Below are 27,876 nucleotides of genomic sequence, written 5' to 3'. Positions count from 1 at the left end.
CTGGTTTAATGTTGGGAAAATTATATGTGAATAGATAAAGAGAGAAGCTGGCATTGCTTCAAGTTTATGTGCGTGTTCTCTGTGGTTAAGTTCAGGCATGCAAGTTTGACTACTGACATTTCCTATACAGTGGAAATCCTTGGGATTTAAAGGGTAATTCTGGTTTATTACATCTTGGTTCTTGTTTATGCAGTTTTGACCACCCAGTCAAAAATGTAGTGAGATGAATGTGCTATATTTATGTCAGATATCTGTATCTAAAAAATTTCACATTCACATTTATTGCCCTTTGATTGACACTCAAAATTCCAATGTAAAGGACCGTTCCACTGTGTTTAGTGTAGGAGTAGTAGGAGGGCAGAATTTCTGACATTCAACTTCAACTGTAACATAACAGAGGAGTTCATGGGAGAAGGAAATGTGTTGTCACACAACAGGTCATTTCCCAAGGCCAGAGTAATCAAAAGGCAGGTGACAGTTTGATCTCTTTTTAATATATACAAACATCAGAGCTAAATTTGAGCTTTTCAGATTTAGTTTCATCTCACGCTTTGATATGTGGTTGATTTGATTAGACAACACAAAGCTGATAAAACGGTGTCAGAAGGTGCTGACAGAGAAATGTTGATGTGCTGCCTGTGTGTGCGTGTGTGTCCTGTTGTTGTGGGGACAAAAGTCTGTTTACAAAGTCAAGTCCCCATAACAGAAATCATGAAATATTAGAGTGAAGACTTGCTTTAATGTTAGAAAAAACAAACAAATAAAACAAAAACAAACAAAACAAACAAAAAAAAAACAAGTGTGTGTGAGAGAGAGTGCATGCACTCACATGTTTATTACAAATTCTAATTATGGCATTAAGCCACCCAGTAGTGTTATAAGGATATCCAGGTGGAAGTATAAACATCCTGACATCCTGGCACTGTTTAAAACAAATGAAGCATTCCCCTGCTCTGCTTTATGTCAATCATACAGCAGACTTTGCCAAATTCAATTTAAGACTTTATTACTCCACAAATGCAAGGAAGACAATCTCAGGTTTGAATAAATCAGGAATAAAAGCAGGACATTAGAGGTTTTTTTTATTGTTGAGAACAAGTGAACAACCTTCAATTATAATTCCAGCTCAGTGTTTATCAGTATAAATAAATAAAAGTAAAAAATAAATAAGCTATTAAATACAGTATAAAACAACAAGCAAAAAGGAAGGACTTGCTGAAGGAACTTTCAAAATGTTTGGAAAGCCAGCAAAAGTAGGAGATGTTGCTTTGGAAAATGATCTGTACTTAGAAAAATAATCAGTTTGGTAATATGGTAAACAGTGAAATCATACAAAATGTATTTAAATGTAATTGCAACCAGTAAACCAGAGTAAGAATTATAAAAATCCCTTTTCCAAAGATGGATCTATCAGCTACAACAGAATCATAGATACATTTGAAAATACAGTAAAAATTCAAGTAAAGGAAGGTGTACATCAGTAACACAATGATTTGCAGTCATCAACTGAGAGCCCTGGGGGAACTGTCCACACACACTTCCCACTACACTGCAGAGCTGCTCCGTTAAAGCAGACAGAAGCAAACTCCTGCTAATGTTCCACAAACAGGCACTTTAAAATGTTAAAACTTTCAACAAGTCGAGCTCTAAATTGTCAAAGCATATAATTTCATCCCGTCAACATCAAACCAACAGAAATATGAATGAATATTTGTGTGGCTTCTGCAAAAACTAATTGAGACATTGAAATTGCAAACCAAATTAATTCTAAGTATGAAAACATCTCAAGCAATACGTGACTCATCATAATGAAATCTTTTTTTTCAGGGCACTTGCATTTTGCCAAACTGCACCCTCTCACTCCTCATTACAGGCACGCTACATACAGTTGAATTGCATTGTGATCGAATTCACATGCTTTCTCACTTCAGTATCATTTTGTTCAGGATTTTGTGTATAAAAGTCCTTTCTGAGAAAAAGCACGATAATGAGATTCTCAGATCCAAGTGCTACATTAGTTTCCATCCCAATGTTTTTTGGTAATTGCCCAAATGTTAAGAAAAAAAAACAAGTTAACCTGTACACACACAGTACCTCATATATCTCTTCTCTTTTCATATAACATCACTTATATGATGATAGCTTAATTATGGCACAAAGCCAGCAGAAGGCCAGAAAACACACCAAGTCCATCTGTGTTTATACACCTGAACAACACCATCTCTTCAACTTAGCTTGGCCAACTCAAGCTCGTTCCAGCCCTCTCGACACTCCATCCTTATTGGTCCAGTAAATGGGCCAAAGTGCCAATTAAAGGAAGATGCCATGACATCAGCACCAACCCCAACCTGAGCCATTGCTGGACTTCATTGTCCCATACGATCACACTTACTGTGCTTCCCTTGTTTGTTTAATAATTGCTACAACAAAATCATGGTGCAATTCTGAAGTCGTTCCCAGACCTGGCTTGATTGTTGAATTTTATGAAGAAGGAATGCAAAATGAAGAAAAAAAAATAAATGCATGAGCAATGAATTGTATCTGTACAGAAGACATGGATAATAAAAATAGACATCTAAATATACAGAGTCTACTTGATACATCTATTGTATTGTTGTATATTTTCTCAGTTCCTGTGTGGATAAGATGAAGAAATCAAAAATGTACAGTAAGTCAGTCTGATTCAGTCGGCCCCAAAGGATGGCACAGTTCTGTTGGTCCTGCCGATCCAAAGCCGTCCATGCAGTTTTGCTCCAGCTCAGCTTAGAGTTCAAAGGGCTGCCTGTTTCAGTGCCCGAATTTAATTCCCTTTGTTGTCATAATCACACTGCAAACACACTCAAGGTGCTGGTTTGGTCTTTTAAACCCAAGATGCTGTAGGCAATTCTTTTCAAATGGCCAGGCAGCCTCACCCCGATGTTCTTAATATCCCTGTAAAGGACAGAGATAGGACAGAATATAAGAAAAGATGCTCATGGATTTACACTTTGGATTTGCTCCAACACTGAAAACACACATCTTTCACGCCTCTCAAGACTTGTAGTAAATACTCATTCATCAAACGTGACAAAATGCAATCTGACTCCATTCATGTCTAGCTTGATTGCTGAACCCGTACAGCAAGATGGGTTGTGTTCCAAGTTAGTAATCTGCTGAGATCTTCCAGACATTAAAGGAAAAATACTGGGGTTTTCGTTCTTCACAAGCATCCCCCCACCCCCATAACACAGCAGTCTGAAGTCAAAGCCTTAATCACAGTCTTAATTACTTAATGAGGATTCTCCCTGTTGACCATGAGTCACTTGTCTGGCAAGCAGAGGGTGGGTTGTAAATAACTGCTGGTTTTCCAAGAGTGCTACCAGATGCCCTGAGATGGAAACATGGGGCCACAAAATCACACCATTCAGTATGACAAATATTTCAAAAGGGTTTGTCGGCTGTTTTACAGTCTGCCCATCTTCCTAAATCACAAGGTGAGACCAAATGAGACATGTATAGCATGGCATTGTTGCCTCAAAATAACCTCATTTTACGTGCTTCACTACATCCTTTTACCCAAAAGATTCGGTTTCAGTCTCATTCAATTCCCCCCTCAGTGTCCTTACTCATCTGCAATGAGCCAAGTACCTTAAACTACCCTGGGTTATGTTCAGGGGGTAAATGCTCAACCCACCTCTTCAATCTTTCTAGAAGTACAAATGTGCCGACTATGGGGCTTTAAATCTCGTCCATCTATTTCAGTTCCTTAATCTCCTCTAGTTACTCCCACAGACTGGTCTCTCTTTTCCCTTCCCTCCTTTAATGTTGAAGAAGCCACAAAAGGCCTTTGCCCTTAGCAGGCAAAACTAGTGGTTTTTTCGGGGGGATCTAGCAAAAGTGCTGGGCAGTGAGTGTGTGTGGGTGAACAGAGGGATGAGAGAAAGAATGGAGCAAGGCAAGAAGCATAAGGACTGCGGCAACCACAAGCCACCACCACCAGTCTACCACAAATGAGCCCACTCCTTCTTCTTCCCTCCATTGCTTTTTCCATCTCAAACATTTCTCTAGTTATAACTGAGGTTGGAGAATATATTGTGCGCAAACTATTTTGCTGGCTGGTAAAGAGAATTTTTAGGAAAACAAATGCTGTTTGAGGAAGTTCATAACAGACTTCATCTTGGAAGGAAAAACATCTTTAAGTCATGTTTGGTTTTAATTCATCGCATAATTTGACAACAAAATGGTCCTCTCCTTTGCCAGAAACATAAGAAATAAATAGATCTGAACTTATTATGCGGTGTGTTTCCAAATAATCATCTCCCACTTACTCGTTCTTCATCTGCAGGACCTGGTCCATGGTGACGACCCCAGCACAGGTGAAGTTCTCAATGTATTGACTCATCTTGATGGACTCCAGCCACTCAGACACTGACCTGAAGGGGGAACCATCTGAGCCACTGGTGCTTGGCAGGCGGATAGATACGCTGCAAGTTAAGAAAAGTAGATCCAAATGATAATAATCAACAGGGTTTCCACAACAAAGGCAGATAACTGAGAGCTGTAATTATCGTACAGGAAACCCGTTAGTGATAAAAACCAGTTGGAGCAGTCAGGGTGAGAGCCAATTAAGACATGAGCACGGCAGCCTTTTGTCCTTTCTCACTATTTCTGGCTTTAATGCTCCCTCACAAAAGGGAAAATATGCATTCATGCACGCAATCACATACAACTGAGCTTGAGTAATCCCCTGCCAGGAATGTACACACACTGCTTTCATTAGCTAGGCAGGCAAGGTGTCAGTGTGTCCTCTTAATGGTTTAAGTGAAACATCTTAAAGCCATTCCCTTTTCTTCCTGAAACTACTTGAAACACACAGCCCCTTTTTAACTTGTACTAAATGGGGAGCTGTTGCCAAAGCGTTTTAAAGAAGAGGTTTAAAAACAAGTCCAACTCCAGCCTTAGGTCAGCGAAGATAAGTCCAAATCAGATATCAAGTCAGGTAAGAAATGTCCAAATCATGTTTTGTCAGCCATGAGAAGTTCATGTGAAGACTAGCGTGAGAAAGAGATGATATGAAAATACTACAACGTCCTGATTTGATTACATGTCCTGCATGTCATACCCCTTTTTCTGTCCCCTTGTTTCCGTTGTCTCTTTCTCTCTACTGTGAACTGTCTTAAAAAGGCAAAAATGAAAATGCAAGAATATCAATTCTTGTAAAGTAAGTTCAAAGACAAACTTCAATTGACTGGGGGAACAAATCTTCAGAATTAAAATGCTCTGTGGATGCTGACCTTTGAAATGACATTTTAGTTTTTAAAAATGTTCCTATCAGAGCTGTTGATAGTGTTTTGGCAAAGCTCAAGTTCCTTTGATGCACAGGCAATTTAATATAGAGGTTTTACATGACAACATTAGACTTTCATGTCAAGTCTTTCATTTTTAAAGCCAGGTCTCAACAGTTAAGTCTTCTGTGAGTAAAGTCAGGCTGTGGACACTCTTCAAAAATACTCTTGTTTCTTTTTAAGCTAACAGAGATCTTTCTAATGTTGAGAAAAGTTCTGCTTCTTTACTTTGGGTGCATATTATCAAGGTTTTATGCTCCTTAGATAGCAGATAACATCAACCAGAAAGGAAACTCAAAGTTTGCATAAAGAGTACAATAGGACTCAGTAGAATGACACTGAAAATGAAAGTTATATTATAAGTACTTTAAATTCTGTTATTACAGAGTTGTTTCCAAAAACTTGTTGCTGATCATGGCCATTTTTGAAGTGTCAGCACTGGAAAAGTATTCATGTCAAGCCTTGAGTCCAGTACGTAAATAAATCTTACCGTGGGTCAAAGTCTGCGATTGGCTTCAGAGAGTCTGGGCTTCGCAGCAGCTTGTCCAGCAGGTTCACGATGTCTCCAAAGCGTGGCCTCTTGGAGCGATCCTGGAGCCAGCACTGCAACATGAGCTGGTAAACAGCTGAGGGACAGTCCATCGGTGCCGGTAGCCTGAAAGCCTCATTGATAGCCTTCATCACCTGCAAGAGGTTTTTCAGGTGACTAATCAGATTTCCTCTCACTGATAGGGTTAATATACGAGTTTAAAGTTCAAAGTTCAAAGAAAAGGAAACCGTAATCACTGAAACTTACTTCATGGTTACTCATGTCCCAGTAAGGCCTTTCGCCAAAGGCCATCACCTCCCACATGACGATGCCAAAACTCCACACATCGCTAGCTGAGGTGAACTTTCTATATGCTATTGCCTCTGGAGCTGTCCAGCGAATGGGGATCTTGCCTCCCTTTTCAGGAAGAAAAAAAAAACTTTGAATTAGAGACAAACAGAAAAAAGGTCTGCAGAATCTTACAAGCAATGTTGCTGCCCTCAGACATCATGCTGTACCTTTCACTGGCATGACTAAATTTTGGTTAAAGGAAGTCCCATATTTACTTACACTTGTGGTGTATGTTCCCTCAGGATCATCCTCCAGCACCCGAGACAGGCCAAAATCTGACACTTTACACTCCAGGGTGTTGTTGACGAGGATGTTGCGGGCAGCAAGGTCACGGTGAACATAGCTCATGTCAGAGAGGTATTTCATGCCTGCAGCAATGCCACGCAGCATGCCCACCAGCTGAAAGGAGGCAAACTCACCATCGTGATCCTGATGGTGGGAAAATGAACACACATTAATTTAGTTTTGTGATTTAAAAAGAAGAAACATGACAAGACAGTCCAGTACAAACCTTGTGGTCCAGAACTATATCTCCAAATTAGATCAGTTTTCCAATTTACAAATCTTGTGAATCATCATTGTGGCTGAATATTGGTATATGTAGACTTACCTTAAGGTACCTGTCCAGTGCTCCATTCTCCATGTATTCAGTCACAATCATGGCATGTTTGACTGTACACACACACACACACAAAAAAAATTATATATAAATTATATGCTTGAAAAAAAAAAGAAAGAAATCACAGAAGTCAGAAATCCTTACATTTGGTGATGACCCCTTCTAGGCGAATAATGTTCTGGTGGGAGAATTGGCCCATGATGGAGGCCTCACTTAGAAAGTCCTGCCTCTGTTTCTCTGTGTACCCGGGCTTCAGGGTCTTAATAGCTACTGCCACCTCTTTCCTCCCCGGCACCTTCAGAATGCCACGATACACCTCGCCAAACTCCCCTGCAGGAAAATAACATCAATGGGACAATTGATTTAGAAAACGGATATCACATGTATTTGATATGTTTTCTCAAGTTTCTAGCTCCAGGGGGTTTGCTGTGCAACAGAGTGAAAATAAGGAAGTCTCTGCGGCTGTTTGGCCTGAGGCTCTCTCACAGAGGTGTGTTCTGCCTGGGTGTTGAGAGAGAGTTGTATAACTAGTGAATAGCCTGTGGTGAAGAAGCATGGGAATCAGCTGTCACATGAGGAGAAATGGGGGCCACGGTCGTGGGAACTGGGGAGGGGGTGTATATTGAAAAAATCTGTTGGTTCAAAGGGTAAAGGTGGTCACAGTTGAATAAACGCATTATGTATGAAAAATTTAGGCAGAGCCCAGGGAAGGTGCCCTGAAATACTTCCAAAACACTGTTTCTGCAACACTTTCTTTGTGTAATTGTTCAAGTCAAGTTGAGCCAATGCACACAGATCCCACAGCCAAGAGTTGCCACACAACAATATGTCTTAACTTGTTGTTTGAGAATTCAGCCAGATAGATGTTAATCTCACTAAAGCAACCACTGTCACTCAGCCTGTTAAGCTGTGGAAAACACACCATATAAACAGTGAATTTGGGGATTGGAAAAATCTTTCAACATCTCAGAGTTAAGGCCCACAGCAAATTGTCTCAGCAGAGATGTCACTCACCAGCTCCAATCACTTTCTGTTTGGTTATGTGGCTAGGGTGGATTTCAGTGGCAAACTTCAGGATGGCTGTGTTGGGGTCCTCATATGTGTGTGGATCCACATAGGTCTTCAGAGGCTTCAGTTGCTCTGTGAGAAATAGAAAAAAATATATGACGTTAAAAAATTAATAAAACAGATAGAATAAGGTTAAGTAAAGAAGTAAAGAGATGAAAAAGATTTTTTTCTCTCCACCTGAGCTGGAAAAGTAGGTGTCCTCTGGTCCTTGCCGGGTATGAGAGTTTCTTTTCCTGAATAAAAAGATAAAACCAATTGGCAAATTAATATACCACTTTGAAAGACATAACAGACTTTTGTGTTTATTCCATTTGCCTGCTTTAATATCAATAGCACACAGCAACCTTTGTAATCATTTTTCAAGATGTGCTAAAGCAATTCAAAAGAGTACCAACACTAGCGCAATGTGTCCATTCTTACAGAAGCAGTCTTTTGATAAAGGCTGATGATAGACTGTGTTTGCCAAGCCGATTTAAAGACTGAAAGGGAGACAAGCAGTCGGGAGGGATGTGGACAGACGGGCTACAGTCTGCTACAGCACAGGCACAGGTCACCTTTACAAAGAGCATGTGGTCTGGTACAGAGGGAACCAAGCGCCTCTTATCATCAACAATATACCACCCCGGACCAATTTCCTTTCAAAGGCCCCAACACTCACTAGAATATAACTATTGAGGAATGACAGGGAGCATTCAACGCAAATTCTTCCCTGGTGAGTGCTGGGATACAAGTCCAGATAAAGAGAAAGAGAAAGTTGGCTAAAGGATGAGAGAAAGAGAGAGGTGAGGAGAGAGTGAATGCAAAGGCCATTTGAAGGCCTCAGAAAGGAAAGGCAAAAGAATGAGAGCAGAAGGAGGGCGCATTCTGACTGATTAAGAGGACTGACAGACAGGGAGAGCAGCAGAGGGTCGCAGTTACTGACCGTCTGCGTAGGAACAGGACCACGACCACCATGAACAACATGGCTGCTCCTCCAACTGCTGCGCCAAAGATGACTGCTGTGTTGTTGTGAGGGTGCACTGGAAACGTCAAGTAAAGAAGACAGAGGATCATATCAGAGAAATTGTTTTCTTTAACAAAAAATGGGAAACTTTTTTTTCCATGAATGATTCTGCTCTGTACCTTCAATCAAGGTCTCAAACTGTTCCTCTATGCTGGAGCCTGGAGGGCTGCCGTCACTGGTGAGGGCTTGCACTCTGAACAGGTAGGCTGTGCCTGGGGCCAGCTCACTGATCTGTACAGAATTCTTCTCAAGTTTGAGCACGACATACGTAGTCACATCCAGATTATCATCCTGCAACACATGGTGAAATTCAGTAAAAAGAACCAATGTTACTGTTACTGAAGTTGGAAGCCACAAATTCAGTTTTAGCTTTTGTGTTAGTGGGATGAATTTGGATTTTTAGCATGTGCTCCCGCCTGTAACATGGTCAGTACTGGGATCTGGGACTGTACTGGGACTGGGATTTTTTTTTTTTTTGCTGAAGACATTCATGTTTATTTTGTGATGACCTTCAGATCTGAGTTTAAAATGATGGCTATCCTTGTGTTATTTAAATCAAATAGTTTTAAAATTGTACATTGGTAAATGTGGAACAATATATATACAATTAACTCTTTTATTACAACACAAAACGAGAATCACACACCTTCTTGCGGTAGGTAAGTTCATAGCGGATTGGCCGGGATTGGACCCGTGGTCTAGGGGATACATCCCAGGAGAGGGACAAGCTTGTGGAGGTTCTCTCAACCAATCGCATCGTGGTAATCTTGGGGGGATCTGAGGACAGAGGGTAGAGTTTATTTCAGTGTCTTTGAAATGTAAAAATCTCAATAAATATGAGAAATGCAGTTGCAGTCTCTACTCATAATCTGAGAGTACATCTCAGTGCTTCAGCTCAGTTCCTCTTGCAGAGCTGTCATTGCCTCACAGATAGCATCTATCATTACTGTAACACAGATAGCATAACTCCATAGCCTTTTATCAGCAGCACACACCTGTGTAGAGCAGAGAAGTAGTCAGAGCACTGGTGGATGGTGGCCTATTAGAGAACAGCGACACACCGCTATGTGCCTCCACAGTGAAGGTGTAGTTGAGGTGAGCATCCAACTCGCTCACTAAAACCTTGGTGTCAGTCAGGCCTGTGCTGGCCGGCTCATACCGGATTTTCTCTCCACAGGACTGGCACACAGTTCCTTCACAGCGCTGGCACTCAATACTGTATGTGATGTCGCTTCGACCACCAGTGTCTTCAGGCGGGCTCCAGGAGAGGAGGAGTTTTCCAGAGGTGGTGGTGGTGGCCACAAGGTCTTGTGGGGCAGAGGGGAGGCCTGATGAACCCATGATTGGAATAAGATATGGAATGTTAGATAGAAGAGAGCAAAATGTGTAGCACTCTTTTCTGCAATGACAGAAACAATTAACAGGCTATGAAATTCCGAAATCTGATATTTGAAATTACATCCTAGATGCGAGATCTAAACTCACACCTCCAATATCAGAAGCCATGGTGCTTTAAATCATATGTATAATATGTGCAGGGACAGCAAGTGTACTAAAAAAATATTATTTACTTCTCCAACATCTTGTAGAATTTAAACAAAAGTCACTGTCTAAGTTTGCACTGGGTAAGTAAAAGATGGAAATTACTGACAGCTAACATTTCCAATTTTTCTTAATTGAAGTTTTCCTTAAGACTTTTTACCAGAGCAGGGTCCAGTAGGGGGGTCAGTTGGGGCCCGGTAGAAGCCATCCATGCATTCACAAAGCAATGCTCCAGAGGTCAGCCTCTGGGTGTTGTCAGGGCACGGCTCACACTTCTCACCGGATGCTGCTGCTTTGAAGAAGCCTGCCTGACATTCTACAAACACAAAAAGACATGTGCGTGAGCAAGTGAACAATAGTGACTTCAGGCATCCCATAGCCAGTTCCTCCAGATCATTAAAGCCTCTCTGAAAGATCAGTAATGCTGTAAACTTTTCACTTGACATGCAACACAGGACAGTTGAGTGGACATGTTATTATGTCAAGGATAAAGGTCAAATTTGAACAAGTAACAGAGATATGAGAGGGAAAACAGAGGCAAGGCTCTGCACAGTGTTGACTCTACTCATTAAAACACTATCCATTCCAGCTGAGACGTTGCACACATCGGCCCAACCCTAAAACAAAAACGCAGACTCCCTGCCTAGCCGGCACTCCTACTCATTCGTGTTTCAAGCTCCAACCCCCCTCTGATGCTGCTTTCTTACTGTCTTTCAACAAATACAACCGGTCATGCTACATTCCACGACAGCAAGTCGGTCAGAAATAAAGGCATCAAAAATCAGGAAAGCGCCAAGAAATAGAAGTGAAGCGGCCCAAAGCATAGCTTCCGTTTGCACTCAACAGTCTATTAAACTTTTGCTGCCAGACACCCACAGGCAGACTTTTGAAACTGTATCGCCTAGATAAGATGACACCAAATTTCACACATCCAAGTTGGAATAAAGAAATACAGGTAGAGGATCCAACTGTGTGTAGCAGCGGTGAAATATGAACTTGATATGGTGTGAAATTTTGGAGAGAGTCCACCATAAAGGCACGTGAAAATGAGACGGCCCCCCTTTAACTCTGCAAGAGCATTCCAACGGCTGTTGCCCATGTCCTCACACCATCACACATTTATCTACACACACACACACACACGTTCATGTATGCATTGCACACATGCACCCACACCCATATGTATGTACAAAATACACGTACATGTATGTAAAGCACACCCATGGTCCACGAGTAAATCTGACATCAGAAGAGGGATTATGTCTGCTGCCTGTCACCTGTTCATGTCCTTCTGCCAAGTCAATTCAGCAACACACACACACACACATTTCCTTTCTTAATTCCAACTAATTTGCCTTGAGTGTTTAAATAGCTCATGACAGACGTCATAAGATTTTGACAATGCAAATGAGAGGCAACATGTGGGCCAAAGGACAAAAGAAAAGAAAGACGCCAGAGGAAAAGATAGAAAAAATGGAAAAGAAAAATATAACGAGAGACATCAGACAAGGTACCGAGGGGACATTATAGCCAGTGGAAAGGAGCATGTGGAGGAGATTGAAGATCATGCCAGTGACCGGAGCAAAGCAATGAAACATTAAGTCAAAGGCAAACACTCAGTTTCAATGTCAGATTCCAACAGAAGCAAGTTGAAAAGCAGACCCAAGGACAAAGACCATATCAAATTCACTTAGAGTCACTGTCTTGCTCTATGGCTGTGGTTCATTTGAATGAAGTTCATTTGGAAGACACAAGACAAAAAGCACACGGCTCTCGCTCCATTTAAGTCTGTGTCAAGGGAATTTACTCATGAGTTTCTCTTCGAGTCATCAAGCTTTTTCTATTGCAGTTGACCAAGTTGTGGCAGAGCTGCTGTGAAGAGGTGAGTATTAACAGAAGAGCATGGCAACAATGGTGGAAAGAAACACACTCAGCATGACAAGAATTTATAAGTCTGTCCAGTAGGCTTGGTTGTTACTCAATCTTCCCCTCAAGATAGCATCTCCTCAGTGTCTCAGCCAGCTGTTTCACTAACAGCCACTGCTACTCATTAACGCAAGCAAGGCAAAGGTTGGGTGAGGCAGAAGAAAGGTGCTACGAAGGAACAGAAGGTTCAAGAATGAAAAAGAGGAATACTGTATCCTGCTGAGGACTGAAGAAAAGACGGGAGAAAGAAAAGAGACAGACCGGGGCGAACTCTTCCATTGAGAAGGGGGAACAGCTGCTGCCTCAAACTCCAATTCATCCCCCTACCTCTCCTCCTCGTAATCCTCGAATTCCTTCCTCCCCTCCTTTCTCTCCTCCCAGTCCTCACTAAAAAGACTGCCAGCTAACCCATTAACATTGCTATTCACCGCTGACCAGCAGGCAAGGAGAATGCCATGCCATTCAAGTACTGAAAGAAAAAACATACACACACACACATACAAGCACTACAGATGGGAATAGCCGAAATGCCACATGGCAACTGAATAGAGGAGGACTAGCCTCTTTTTGGCGCAACAGTGCAGACTGCAATGCATCGTGGTCAGGTCTGTGGAGATGATGGCCTTATACTGTGAGCCGCCTCTATAATCAAGATGCATTCCAGTGCACACCACCCAACAGGAGGCCTGTAGCAGAGTGCCTTCACTGCAGCTTTAGTTTTCAGCCTCAGTTCTCTATTACAAAGGTGAAAGAGTTTGTGTGTCTTGAACATATGAGTCACGACACCAGCAAATGAAACTAGATGACTCTCTGCTGAGGTATTTAACAAGTGGATTCCTCGACAAAAAATTCCGGTGAAAGGAAACCTCTTGGTTCCATGGAGAAGGTGGAGAGAGACCTTGGATTGTTGCTGGACACAACAGGAAGCAGGAAGTGTGAGGCTGATGCAGCCTTCCTTCCTAAAGCAGCCAATCAAAGCATGGAAACATAGGGGAGCGTGACCAAATGACGGACCGGTGCTGAGACTACCAGAGCCCAGAGATAGAATAATAACTGTAAAGGAAGCCCAACTGTGTTGACCCAACATGAACGTGGGCACTAAACCCAAGGGGGGGGGGCCTTCTGAGATGAACGCTTTCACTCTCATAAACAAAAGTCTCTCAGCCTCCTCTAAGTTGAAACATCTGACAAACTTAGACGACCATTTTTTCCCTTCTTATTGCTACAGAGCAAAGAACTGTTTGTCATTTGAGAGGTCCCGTGTGCCTTGAGTGGCTCTGTGTTTGTTTATTGAGAGTGAGTGCATGGGCCTGTTACATTCTGGGAGCCCGAGTGGCTCTGGAGTAGGAGCCCCCAAGGGCCTCCCGGTTTGTCGGCAGAAGTTAAGATGGATGAGATGGCGACAGTGATGAATGTATGGTCGGATAGATGGATGAATGGGGTAACATGGTGGCTTGACAACAGAAATTGCCCTCAGGACTTTAGGAGTAAGTGGTAGGGGGGCCCCCACAATCGAGTCTAGCGCCTGGGCTTTTAAAAGGCAGAAAGGTCATGTCTGCCTCAGGGTAGATGTGAGTTAAACTGTGTATGGCTTACAGGGAGTCATTGGCCAAGTAAAACAAACACATGCTCAGAGGGACGAGGAGGAGGAGGGAGGAGGAGGAGGAGGAGGGCGAAAAAGCTGGAGCGGCAGACGCTGGCTTGTCTCATGAGGATGGAGGTTAAATTCAGAAGTATGGCCAGTGAACAGAAAACATCTTGGAAAAATAAATCTGTAAGAAATAAATACAATGTCTAGATCTTTATCAGGGCAGATCCCCAAATAAATCTGGAGCCAAGTGAGTCGTCACTTTGTCTCTACCCTCATCTACTTAACTTCTCCCCACCCCCCTATTTTCATTCCTGAGTTGGTCAGACCCATAATTGCAATATGTCATGTCATTTTGTTTGTATGTAGAGTGACAACATGTCATTAGCATTTTGGGGGAGCTGAGTTGTGGTGGAACAATGGGAGTCTCTGATGGGGGAGGTGAGCTGGTAACATGAGCCAGGGGTCACTGAGGTGGGGGGTCAGAGGCAGGAGGCTGTAAAGGTGTAGGGGCTGATGGAAGTGTGTGCATGTGGGACTGAGAGAGGCATTAGTCAAAAGGATTAGCTGAGCAATGGAGCAGCTGTAAGGGCATTACATCTGTTTTACAATTGCACTCGGGCTTTCATCTGGGGTTGTTAACAAACACAATAAATTCAATGATCCCCTTTCTCCTCTCTCTACCTCTGTCCACTCACGGATACAGGGAGAGAAAAATGTAGTCAAGGAAGTACAATATATACTCAACATGGTCTCAAATAAAGCAGACACTCTGAAGAAACTGATCCCAGCTTACACGAAAGTCATAGCTTACAGAGGCCTCAATTGGACCACGTTCATGGCTGCTTTACTTCACACTGATGGTCAAATCCAGACAGCCAGGTGGCAAACACAACACCGAGCCAAAATGTCAAACACTGCATGCCAGCAGCCGTCTGCTTCCTGGTCAGGGGAAGGAGCCAAAATGTGACCAAATGCACCAATAAACAAAATGAGCTATCGGGCAGGACAACAAAATAGAAAGTGGCTGAGCGAGGCCGCTCAGCATGGAGCGACAATAGAAAGCCCTGAGCCAACGTGTCGGGGAGTCACTGAGGGATTAGGTGACCTCCGGTTTCCGCTGTGGGCTCGTCCTGTTAGCAGTGAAGGGTGGGTGGGTACTGTGTTGTGCTGGGGGGGGTTGACTGACTGACAAGGGGGAAGGAAAGTGCTGACCTCACACACCAGCAATACAATACAATGTGCTTCACATTGCTCTGGACTCCCCCAGCACAGCACAGCACAGCACAGCACACACACACACACAAACACACACAGCCTTCAGGCTCAGGAATGTCACCAAGAGGAAATGTGTTCCAACCTCCCTAACACAACCAACACACACTGAAAACACCAAGAATTGCTGAGGCTCAGATATTTGACCCATGACAGACTTTTTGAAACTAAATTAGGAGGTTGCATTTAAACTCACTTCACTGTTTGCTGTTTTTTCATTGTAAAAAACTCAACAATCACATTTTGCTTGAAATTTGAAAGAAAAAAGAAAACAATACCTGGTTAAAGCTGAACTAATCTTTTTACATATATTGACAATAAATCAGTTGACTATGTCTGATGTGAATTGCATTGTTTGTAGAAATGAACCTGCACAATTAGCAGTTGAAACTTTTTAGCCTCCCTCAACTGTTAGAAGCAAGTTGAAAAAAACCCCCACACATCTGGCAGGCTTAGAGAGAGCTGAAAGAAAAGTGAATATTCTACTTATACTCTGACTGAAATAAATCTCAAAAAGAAACCATATGTTGCTTTATGACCACTGGATGACTAAGTCAACTTACTCATAACATTTGTCATCTCACCTTTTTGGTGATCTTATCTGAGCTGTTCTATTGTCATGTTGCCAAAAACAGATAAATAAAGAAACTGTTAAGACAGCTTTAAAGTTTTTAATGATGTGCTTGTTGTCATCACATTTTTTCAGGCAAAAATAAAATGCCGTGATTATCAGTGCACAGCGCACCCGAACGGTGACATATCTGATATAACAGCTGTACACATTCTGACACTTCAAAGGCTCAACCACCACACCGATCATGCTCATTAAAACCACAACAGTTCGATTTGCTCCAGTCTACATTAAAGACTCATAGGGGCCGCAAGATCTCCTCTTGGCTTAATTTCCTGTCATCTTGTTCACAGTAATTGCCAGTGTTCTCTTCACTCCAAACGTGGCCAAACAAGACGGTGCATGACACCACTTGAAAGTGTCTTCAGAGTCCCCCCATTATCTAACCAACTCCCTCAAGTTCAGCCCGCTAGGCAGACGTTACCTTGGCACGAGATCTGAGGAATTCACAAATTCAAAGTAATCACGGTGGCTTTCGAGCGCTGAGGAAGAAAAAGAGAGGTTATATCCAGATTGTGCATCAAAATGAGCAGTGCTGTTGGATAAGTTGGTAATTTACAGCCCTTTTTTTTTAATTTCTGAGAATGGCTACAGGGAGCAAGAGCCAAGGATATTCGGTAGAGCAGAAAATATCAGTGAGGGGATTATCCTGCAGCGATGAGATGATTTTATTGTGTGAAATCCACCATAAGCCACCTAAATCAAAACCCTGAGATCTTGAGGTGTGGTGCTGTGTCATGTCTCGCTGTATACTCCCCATCGGATAAGCTGAAATTGCACAAGACTTTGGTCTTAAAAGGTTTGATGCGATGAACCAGCTGGCTCCAGGTACGAGCAGATTTTAACACCGCTGGAAACACTTGATCTCTAGCTCTCCAACTGAGCATTCCAAATCCTGACTTCCTTCATAAAGTTCACAGACAAAAACAAACTGAAAGCTTAAGTTTACATTTCACCTTCACTAAATGTTTACGCCTTAACCACCATGTGAATAGGACCAGTTGTTTTTCTCTGTCTCTCCACTGAGAACTCTCTGATTGGCAGCGTTGTTCAAATTTAGTCTCTATTTATCTTTACAAGTCAGTCTTGGACAAATGTATTTACCAGTGAGAAAGAGGAGAACTGTGCATAGTCTAAATAGACCCATCAGGGCCGTGTGAAACGGGATGTTTAAACTCTATTGGTGTCATTTTCATGACCTGCACAGCAGCCAAAAACAACAGTTGCTCAGTGATTTCACGGACAACAAGAACACAACAAAAACTTTTTTTGTTTGTTAGTTTGTGATACTTGAGACAGTTTGTGCACCAGTGGACAGTATGTCCCTTAAGTAAACTGCATCAAAATGGGGAAGGGAACTGTGTGCTGAGATAAAAACTGTAAAATAAATCCAAAATGAGGGATGGAAAATTGAGGCTAAAATAGAAAGTCTCTTCAGGGACAAGCAGGATGTGAGGGGAGAGGTAGAGGACAGCAAAAGAGACTGCACAAAGGCAAAAAAGCATGCAGAACCAGTAGTTACTTCACTTAAAAAGCACAAACACACCCAAGTCAATTACTACCCATACAAATCACTCATCACAGTGCACAGTAACACAACTACAACTGAGTCACCAACTGTTACATCAGCTGAGGATGAGTTTAGAGACAGGGACACAGAAGGAAGGAGGGGGAGAGAGAAAATAGTTTACTGGAACCACTGGCGAGAGGAATAATAACTTTACGGGAACTCAGTGGACAGTTGTTCCACCAAGGCGCCATTTTCATCAAGACACCAAAACTGGCCTCAGCAGTCCAAATATTCCACATCGTGCAAGCATGATGTGGGATTAAGCCTGGTCCAGGCTTTAGAGTGGCTGCTGAGGTGTGGACCTGGACGGTTATACACAATCCCGAGGACCAGCCAGGGCAGCCTGTGGTCCTTTGTGGGGTGACACACGGTATGCTGTTCTATTGTGCCAGGAAGGATTATGGGTAAGGAAGGGCGTGATAGGGAACGGAGGAAAACTGTGTCAGTGTCAACAATGAGTCACAAACCCACAGTGCTGCTGTGGATTTAAAAGCCAGCCACTTGCAAAAAGTTGCTATTTTGTTTTCTGCAGAATTTAAAATAAGAATGCTTGTTTTCTCACTTAGGAGTCTGAAATCACAACTCCCTGATTAAAAGCAGGTGTCACACACTGAAAACTGCCTCCATCATTATAGTTACTGAATATAATTTTACTTTGAGAACTATATGTTCTCAAATACTTTGCTTAAGTGTAGTTTTGAAGTAATTTCTGCAGCTTTGTGCTCTTACTGTGCTTCATTATTGACACTACCTTATGCTATTACCTATATTTAAAATCATCTCCACCTCAACCAGCTGCTACATTAAAATACTGCTTATATGTTATTTAATCAGTAACAACAATAATAATCTTATAAAATTACTTCTGTACTTACACCAAAGTAAAATTTTGAACTTTTACTTATTTTATCTTTTACATGTTACTCAAGTGCAAAATTTTAATTCTTCTTACAGCAAAGAAAGATTTTTACTTACAATGCATTTTGTTTCATTTTGTATTTTGAATCATATAATGATAATACAAACTTGTGCTGCAACCAAACAAAAAGCAAGTCCATCTGCATCAGGCCTTCATCAGTGAGGACTGTGTAACAACCATGGACGCAGAGAGAAGCTTTCCTTGTGCTTCCTCTGTTTCAGATGTATTTTATAACTGACTGCCTGTGTTCTCTGAGGGCCAAGATCATTTTCTTTTATAGTAGTCTGCAATGCTTTCAGAAAAAACCCAAGGCCGTTTTGTGCCTCATTACCGCTGACTGATATGATTTACAGCCAGTTAATAAAAGCTTTTACATTTGCCGCTTTAAACACTGTGGTAGGTTTCTGCAGCACAGGAAGTGATGTGTTTTATCTTTAGAGTTTGTCCGAAAGACGGACTCTGTAGTTAACATGAGCAATGACGGCCACCAAGAGAAGAGCACCACATGCCACCTACAGAAACCTCAACCGGGAACTCCAGGAAAGAGTGATCCTAAAAACATAGTTTCACGGACGAGTGATCTCAAAGCCAAAAACACCACAGCGGTAAGCGCTGATGAGGAGACAGAGACAAAAACCAGATAAAGTCACAAATTTCTACTTTAACAGGTCCCATAGGACAGGGGAGTCATAAAACTGAGTGAACACATCACTGAACATGGAAACTTTCAACCTAAGTAAGAAAAAACACCACAATTGAAGTTTTGTGGTTTCTCCCCCAACAGTACACAGTACAGGAAAGAAGTGGGGAGAATGATTAACTGTGTGTCTGTATGAGATTCCACTTAAAGCCCTTCAAACTATTCATCTTGGCCCCACCATGCAACCCTGTGATTCATTTCCACCTCCATCTTCCGACCTCTCATTTGACTTCATCTCGTGGTTCTTTTTTTTGGGGGGGGGGGTTCTTTGTTTGGTTATTTTTATGTGAGGGCCTGACCCGGAGCTGCTCTTTCCCACTGGGAATTCCACAGGTCCGGAGTAATGTTGGGAGAAGCTCCTCCTCAGCAAACTGATCAGGAATGTACCAACCTAGGGGAAAGAGGAGGTGGAGGTGGGCTCCTCCAGCCTCACAGGGAAACACAGCACTTCATTGTTCTCCTACCTTTACATTCCATTCCTCACCTCTCTCTGTTTTACAATCACACCCCTACACTAAACACAACCTCTCTGTCACTTTTGTATGACTTTTCTTTCATTCCTTCCTGCCTCTCCTCCCCCGCCTCCCCCATAATCATCTTACCTGGCACTTTTGCAAAGATAAAAATGATGCACTGACAGAAAACTTCATCACTTTTACTTGGCAATGGGATGGAAACTAAGTGAGAAAGGGAATCTATTACAGACAACCTGCATGTGGATTTAGTAGTCCAAGGCGTGTGTTCTAGTGTGATTACCTGTGTGTGTGTGTGTTTCGGGTCACGCATGTTTAGGAGTAGGAGGAATAATATGGCAGAGGGGAGTCTTAAGTTGTTCTGTCATGGAACAGATCTCAACAGGCCCTTGCATGTCAGCTTGTGTTGTATATTCACATACACTGCTGAAGACACACAATACACCCCAAAGCTGAGGCTCAGTAAATTTATGAAAACAGAGGGGGAAGAGGGAGAAGTGGATGGATGTAGAGGGGAAGACAGACAAGGGAACATATAGTCAGCATGCCCACTCACAAGAGGAGGGCCTCTGTCTCCTGTGATGCTTGAGATGAACAAAGTCAGTGAAGCTCAGAAGCTTCCTCCTGCCTCCTCCCTTTCCCCCTCACCAGCCTTGAAGATGCTAATCCATCAAAGTACAGTAGCCCCCTGGATTCTTTGATCACTTTCAGTCACTCTGACAGCCATTCCCACAACAATGAAATCCTTCTTTGCAGGACTTAAAACACAACTACAGCACAACTACAAAGTCAAAGAACTGGGTTATGGTTATACTAGGTAGCACACCCATTTCAAGATAAGAGAATAGATGATAATGAGAGAGAGAAGGAAATCACCTGATGCAACAGGCTGTAAGTTATAAACTAAGTGTTGTGAGAGGTGACCTGTTTGAGCATGACTTATGACTGATTAATGAAACAGCTTTTACACAACTTTTAAATATGCGGTTTCAAAGTCAGTCATGACTGTTACCAAACTAAAACACTATAAAGATCTGTTCACATTTTCTTGCTGACACAAGGATTGTATTATTTTATAACACCGCTAAATGAATGAGGCTTGTACAAGAGTTTCCACAGGACTATACAACTTAAGCCTCGCAGAACCTCAAGATCACATTTCCTAATTTTATAGGTATTGGTTCAAGGTCAGGGATAATGTCGGGGCATGTACAACTAGGGCTGAGCATTCCTTCCATTGCAGAGAAGCCATCTTAGCCAAGGGGAGAATTCCACTGAACAATGATAATAACACCTATGATAAATATGCACAGTCTGTATATATGGACCTGTTTTACAACATAGGGCAATTAAAATGAAGGTAAATGGTGACTCATGCCAAATGGTCTCTTTTAAACCACACTATCATGGGAAGTGCATCCTGGGTTTACACCCAGACAGGCCAAAATGCCTGAAGGTAGAAAGACCTTACAGATACCAAAGATTCAGGAGCACGCCCTTACCTTGACACGAATCTTTGACTTCTTCATAGCCTGGTTTGCACTGGCAGTGTCCAACTAGTACCACCCACTCCCCATCCACAGTGCAGTAGATGCGAGGCAGCTGCTCGCTGATGGCATTATCCACACACACCCCGCTCACTTCCCTCAGTGCCTGGTTCTCACCTCCGGCCACGGTCTCAGGGAAGGACGCAAGACTCTTCACTGTGGCTGGGCAAGTTTTGTAGTAGACCCTAACAGAGAGAAGAGCAATGCAGGCTCCAATGTCTTGAAAAGCCAAGTAGAAGCCTTTATGAGACAGGTTCTCCACCACTCTTGTCTCAGTGTTGATGCGCAGTTCATTTTTGCTGGTGATCTCATCAGGCGCTATGGTGGCAACTTTCTTAAACTGGCCCTTGCGGAAGGTAGTGCCCACATCTGCATCTGACTCAGATGTGAAGAGGTTGAAGGTTTCCTTGCAGGTCAGCGAGGCGCCATCAAAAGAGTTGCAGTCACGTACGATAAACTGGAGTTCGACAAAAACCCGTGAAGCCGATGGACGCCGCTGGATGAAAGTGGTTCGCAGCCAGTTGTCCTGGTCACGTTCTCCAACATTGCAGACAGAGTAGGTATAGAGCTGAGAGCCATTCAGGGTCCTCTGAACGACCTCCCACTAAAACAAAACCACACAAACCAACGAGGTTAGAGGTACACATACTGACCCCTGGGGAGCCCCTAAGCTGTACCAAGACTATAAGGGAGGCAAAAATAAAAGGGCACCATAACGCTTCACAATGGGGTTCAACCACTGTAATCTGAACCGTAAAACAATAACAGCCTGTGTGTAAGGGAACCCATGGCTCTCCGCGTTGCTAATTACAGCCCCTGAATATTTTAACTGTCCTTCACAGCAAAAACACATTTCTGCAACTAACTACGTTATGTGCGTCTACAACATAACAATACAGCAAATCCCAACGACTGCACTCCGTGAGAAAGCATTTCTGACATTGCAAAGATTCCAAATTATTTCCAGTTGAGCATTTCACATGCTGTTGCTACTGTTGGCTTCCTCCCCAAACAGCGCTGCAGCTCACACATTAAATGCTGCAAATAATATGTTTGAAAAAATTACCAGCATGTTTTATAACTTTGAATATAGAGGAACAACTGCCCCCCCCACAGGGGCAGTGCTTGTGGTTTGCTCTCTGCAAGTAGCTACAGTGTTATTAATTAAAGGAATGTGCCTTGTTGGCTGAGTGTGTGCCTCTGCATATAAACCTGATGTACAACAGCAGAACTGACACCTCTATTAAACAGCCGGCGAACATTTTTTATAAGGAGCTTTTAAAACTTAAAATAATAATTGTCAGAAGCGATTGTAGTTAGAAGAGAAAATGCCTGCAGTAAAAATATTTCCAGTATAATGTACCACCTAGTTTTTAACAGTGCAAAAAGTAGAACTAAGTATTTAGTGATTATTTAAGCAGTGAAACCTCGTCTCTTAGAGGAGGTTGAGTGAGCCACTGTCAACAGCACATTTGCACATGCCTTTGAGCATCAGCACAAGGAATGAGGTTATTTACAGTGAATTTGCATGAGCCTGACTGATCAATTGCTTTGAAACCACATTATGAAAGGAGACACACATGTCTTCTGTATACTGGCTAGGAGATAACCACAGCATTTGGGTGTAATAATGTAGTTGTTCACTTGACACATCTCTGAACACAGAGGTATTGCCCTGCTTTAAGAAGAAGGTAACTCTGACTTGTTGGCTCCATCTAAAAACCCTCCCACTCTAAAAAGAGGCACCACATGCTGTAAACTTTAAAAGTTAATTGCACTCTAACATACAATTCTGAAGCTGAAGTCTTGAAACCGCAAGAGGCCACAAGTATTCCCAGTTCAGAGCTAGCAGCTATTCTGTCTGTCTAAGTTTTGGTGTAGTCCAGACATGCTCTGAAGGCAACTTCTGTTAGGACACTACAACTCCTTCACATATCCATACCTGTGCAACGATTAGGCTCTTAACTGCCTGATTTTATAGAAACCTGACATGTATATACACATACAAGCCTACTTAACAGCTAACCACACAAGTCAAATGGTCAAATGCTTCTGCAATGGAGGCTCTCAGTTCAGCCGGGCCCCTCCTGTATATTTCCTTGATGCAAATTTGTCCTGAGGCAAATTCCAAGTCAAAACGTGGGAGCTGGAGGAGAAGATGGAGCGATACTCACCCCGGACTTGTCTCCTTGATCTAAGGGCCATGTCAGCCAGCCCAGTTCACCTCCTGTTGCCCTCATGTCCAAAAGCACCTCTGTGGAGACATGGGAACGCATTCAATAGATGAGAATAAACCTTTAAACTAATCAGAAAAGACTGATGTCTATTTCTCAGAATAAACACAGATATCCGCAAATTTTAATCATTTAAATTAGCTGAATAATAAACCCAAAAGTTGACAGGATGTAATTAACAAAACTAACACATTCTAACTAATTTGAGTGTATCTGAATGTGAAACTAATGGGTTTAAAATAAAAAGACTGTCCGACTGTTAAAAGGAGAAAAAAAAATAAAGAAAAACGAATCCAGTTGGATACAGATTTTTACCGAAACGCACAGCACTGACAAACTCCACAATTCACCTGCTGGTCGTAGAGAGTTTGGAGCAGCGCACATGCAGGCTACACTCTCAGATCAAACAATTACGACTAATTCAATATTCAATCTCATCGTCAAAGAAATTTAGAAAACTAGCATTTTCGTAAAACACGACTGAAGACTGTGGAAGAAGAGAAAGTGCGTTTCCTGGGTTTCTTTAAGGAGGTTCCCCGCATGGCACGCGTGCTTGACTCCGGTAAACTTATTGGTAATACTTTAAGGAAATTATTTGAAAAAGACACTCACCTTCCTTAGTCTGTAATGTAATTAGTATACCATTAATGAGTACATATGAAAATAATAAAGGTCTAACTCCAGCTAAGAAATCCATTTGGCAAACTTTTCCTTCCTCTCTCTCTCTCTCTCTCTCTCTCTCTCTCGCTCTCTCTCTCTCGCTCTCTCTCTCTCCCTCCGCTCCTGGCTTGGCTGCGATCTGCTCTGAGAGGTGAGCACTACTCTCTGCAGCCCATTCACAAACGGGACAGCGCGTCATAGACTCCGCCTGCTGGAATGTGTGTGTGTGTGTGTGTGTGTGTGTGTGTGTGTGTGTGTGTGTGTGAGAGAGAGAGAGAGAGAGAGAGAGAGAGAGGGGGTGTGTGTGTGTTTCAGAGACGGGGGTGGAGTAGGGACAGTCGCCCATGAGAAACTTTTGCAACTTTCAGGGACCGTCGGATATTTTTCGGTTTGTGACAAGTTTCACAAGCTGAAATTTCCGGTACAGTACAGCATTGAGCTATTTTTTAAATAGATATATTTAGCATAGACCAACCATCTCTGCATGGATCCATTGTTAGTGAGCACCAAACTGTCCAAACAAGCTGTTATCAACTGAATTTCTAGGGACAAAGAGAAACAGCACCTGAGAAACAATATGAGAAATGATTTACCTGTAAATCATCAGTGAGTTACGGTGATCTCTGCTTCTGCGGATTTCTTTCTTTAGTTTCTAATATTCTGGTATTTTTTTTTTTTAACTTTTGTTCCTTACTGAATTGAGAGAAACAGCAAATTAATGCATGGATTCACTGAAGTAAAAGTCCTGCTTTCAAAAAAAGTACAGAAGTATCAGGAAAATATACTGAAAGCATCCAAAGTAAAAGTACTCATTTTTCAGAAAGCAAAGTGTTTGTACTATTATTAAATGTTATAATTTAATGTAATTAAATTATTAATAGGTTGAAGTTGCTCAGAAATATGAGTAGTATTTTCTTGCAGTGGCTAATAGAGGGGAAGCTGATTTGAACTACTTTCTATATTGTTGGGTAATTTAATTTGCATCATATTATACTAATCACACACAGTATTTTGTAAATTTTGTAGATTTTGTAAAATCTTAATCTGAAGAGTTACCTGAAGCCATCAATATTTCTCTCTGTTTTACTGGAGTAGAAATAATGTATAAAGTAATGTAAAATGGAAATGCTCAGGTGTACCTTAAGACTGCCCTTAAATACTGTACTTTAAGTGCTAAGTTACTTTCCACTATTGATAAAAAAAAAGTGTTGTACTTTGCCTATTGCTTATACGAGCCACATTAGCTAAGCAATTATATTGTACAAGACAGAAATTTTTAATTTGTTGCTTAAAACATTCAAGCATTCAAACATTCAAATAATGTAGTTGTTCACTTGACACAACTCTGAACACAGAGGTATTACCCTGTTTTAAGAAGAAGGTAACTCTGACCGGTTGGCTCCATCTCAAAACCCTCCCAATCTTCTTGAGATTCTATTTAACTTTCAAGTTCCAAAGAAGTAGAGTTTACAGGGCGCCATAACGGGGGTTACAGTTTTGCCTACCTGGTTATTAAGGAGCCTACAGGGCGATAGAATCATTTGCATGCAGATATTGATTTAGAATTGTCTGCCATGTTGAATGGGCCTGAGGAGGAGGAGGAGGAGTGTGAGCTGCTTTACTTTATGTGGCTTTGTTCTGAGCATCCCCACATACAGAGGCAGAATCTTTGTGACAAGCGGAGAGAGATGTATTCATATAAGCATAATAGCAACTCTGAATACCAGAATTCAAGAGTACAGCTGGCCTACCGATAGCCCGTCATAATTTATGGGAAATATCCCAAAAATGTTGCACCCTGCCAGCTCTGTAGATACACAGTGCTCAAGTTATGAACAAAAAAAGTTTAATCTGGTTTTTCAGTCTCAGGAGGGTATGTGGGAGTGGGAGTGAGGGATTCCAGTATGAATATGGGGAATTAAGAAAAGTCCTTTACCTAGCAACTGGTGCAGTGTGGAATTCACTGTCAGGCTTTATCTGACTTACTTTCATTGTTTGTTGTCCAGCGTTACCATGGCGAAATGTTGAGCAACTATGGAAATTACATTTTGCTTTCTAAACCTAGACCTTTCCCCCTAGTCCTGTATATGACTAAATGCATTGCCCATGCCTGAGGTTGTACCTACAGTTCGTGAGAGTTTACTCCCACTGGTGTTTACCTTTCAGCACCAGCCTTGTCTCGACAATAGATGATTACAATACAGTGTGTCACTGATTGGACACGGGTCCCTCTCCCTTAAACACACACACACACACACATGCATTGTTGTTCACACACCTGTGACGCTGACACTGCGGGAAAAGAGGTGGGCTTCTGCTGGCCAGAGATGTGTGCCCCCCACACCCTCCCATCACCCACCCATCCATGCCCTCAGGGGGCTCCAGTTTCACAAAGGCCGCCTCAAACCACAGAAGAACGCCAAGGCTCTCTGAGAGCTTTTGAAGCCCTAAAATCCAACCACTCTCCCGCCCACTCTCACTTCCACAGCCGTCCTCACGTTCCCTACACTATCACACTTCTCACACATTGTCCTCAGTTGGGAGGGGAGGTCTATATATGGGTTCAGGTAATGATGGGAGCAGGGGAATGAAGAAACATTTAACATCATCCTTTTTCCATTTTGATATGAAACAGCAAGACGAGATATGCCTGAGAGCAACATTTATCTGACCTGGTAAGCTTGTTGAATATGCATTGTTCTTTGTAGTGCAGCACTAAAAGATAATGTAGGATGTAAACCGAGAACTAAAGTGGATTGGGGCTTGGGGTGAAGGGCTATGAGCTCTGTGTGTGTGTGTGTGTGTGTGTGTGTGTGTGTGTGCAAGAGAGAACGTGGGGGGGGGTAGATTAAGGTTATGTGTGTGTGTCTTTAGAGCATGTTGGGGGGGGTAGCTGCCAAGCACAGGTGTAAGGCAACTACAGCAGCAGTGTGGATGGGGAAACAGCAGGGCCATTGTTCCCACATGCACACAAACACACAGTGTAGCAAGTGTGGCCCAGGCCAGCATATGTGAGAGCTGGATATTGGCTGATCTGTTAGTCTGATTAGCTATATAGCCCAGCGCTTCCATCTCCTGCAATTAACTGCCACCCCCCCACCTCCAAAACAACACCTGATCCTGTTGATCCAGCTATGTTCAGTTCCTGGCATGTGAAAGTGGTTCCATGTGCCTTGTCAGATTTACTGCTACCTGATAAGGGCGATGGCAAGGGGGAGTTAGGAGGCAGGTTCACAGTACACCAGGCTGTTTGGGCAGATGAATTGCAAATCACCTGCGGAAGCTACGTTCAGCATGGCCAGTTCACAGTTTAAGGAACAATAATGATTACAATGAATTTTCATTTGTGCCTTGGGCAACCCTTATCTGCAACAGCCTCAAACCACACAGTGCTAATACTTTTCATCAGTCACTGTAGGAGCCATGCACATGGCAGCTGTATTTTCATGTATCAACATACAAGGGAGACATCTGTAAGTTGTATATATTCTGCATTCAAATGTGTGTATGTGGTAATGAGCAAATGTTGGTGGTAATGTGGCCCTGATGTGTGTGTATTGAGGTGAGAGGCTGGGAAGCTTGAGGGCACGCGTGACCTGCGTGTTGAGTTGTAATGTAAACCAACCATGTGTGGTTGGCTTCAGTGCGGTCATTTGTATTTCAAACAGCTAAAGAGGCCAGCGCTGAAGGGAAACATTCAGCGACAGCTGATGCTGAGATTAACTCCCCGACATTCAGAGCTGAGCATGCATTGCCTTTCATGGACAACTCTTTACGTTTTGTTAGTCTTTTGAGAGCTGTATGTTTTGTCACTTTAACACTTTAACATTTCAGTTAAAGATACTACTTTTTGGAACACGCTTTTATTTTTAAAAGAGAGATCATTTCAGTGCGACTGCAAAACGAGAAATAGTGAC

At 42.4% G+C, this 27,876-nt stretch overlaps 1 protein-coding gene across 1 annotated transcript; it reads right to left on the bottom strand.

Moving 5' to 3' along the window:
• Positions 1-989: 989 nt before the first annotated feature.
• On the bottom strand, positions 990-24,104 carry epha2b (eph receptor A2 b). Its single transcript, XM_046396735.1, has 17 exons — positions 23,912-24,104; positions 23,240-23,319; positions 21,021-21,669; positions 10,597-10,752; positions 9,890-10,222; positions 9,541-9,671; positions 9,014-9,185; positions 8,814-8,910; positions 8,069-8,124; positions 7,838-7,963; positions 6,968-7,153; positions 6,815-6,876; positions 6,424-6,633; positions 6,121-6,270; positions 5,815-6,008; positions 4,308-4,463; positions 990-2,931 (listed from the first exon to the last, which is right to left on the bottom strand). The coding sequence occupies exons 1-17, from the start codon at positions 23,994-23,996 to the stop codon at positions 2,823-2,825; spliced, it is 2,952 nt and encodes a 983-aa protein (XP_046252691.1). The 5' UTR covers positions 23,997-24,104; the 3' UTR covers positions 990-2,822.
• Between the last annotated feature and the right edge of the window lie 3,772 nt (positions 24,105-27,876).

Source organism: Scatophagus argus, chromosome 8, assembly GCF_020382885.2.
Source record: "Scatophagus argus isolate fScaArg1 chromosome 8, fScaArg1.pri, whole genome shotgun sequence".
NCBI classification, from domain to species: domain Eukaryota; kingdom Metazoa; phylum Chordata; class Actinopteri; family Scatophagidae; genus Scatophagus; species Scatophagus argus.
The sequence above is the reverse complement of the archived record's forward strand: the minus strand, read 5'-3'. Positions and strand labels throughout refer to the sequence as shown.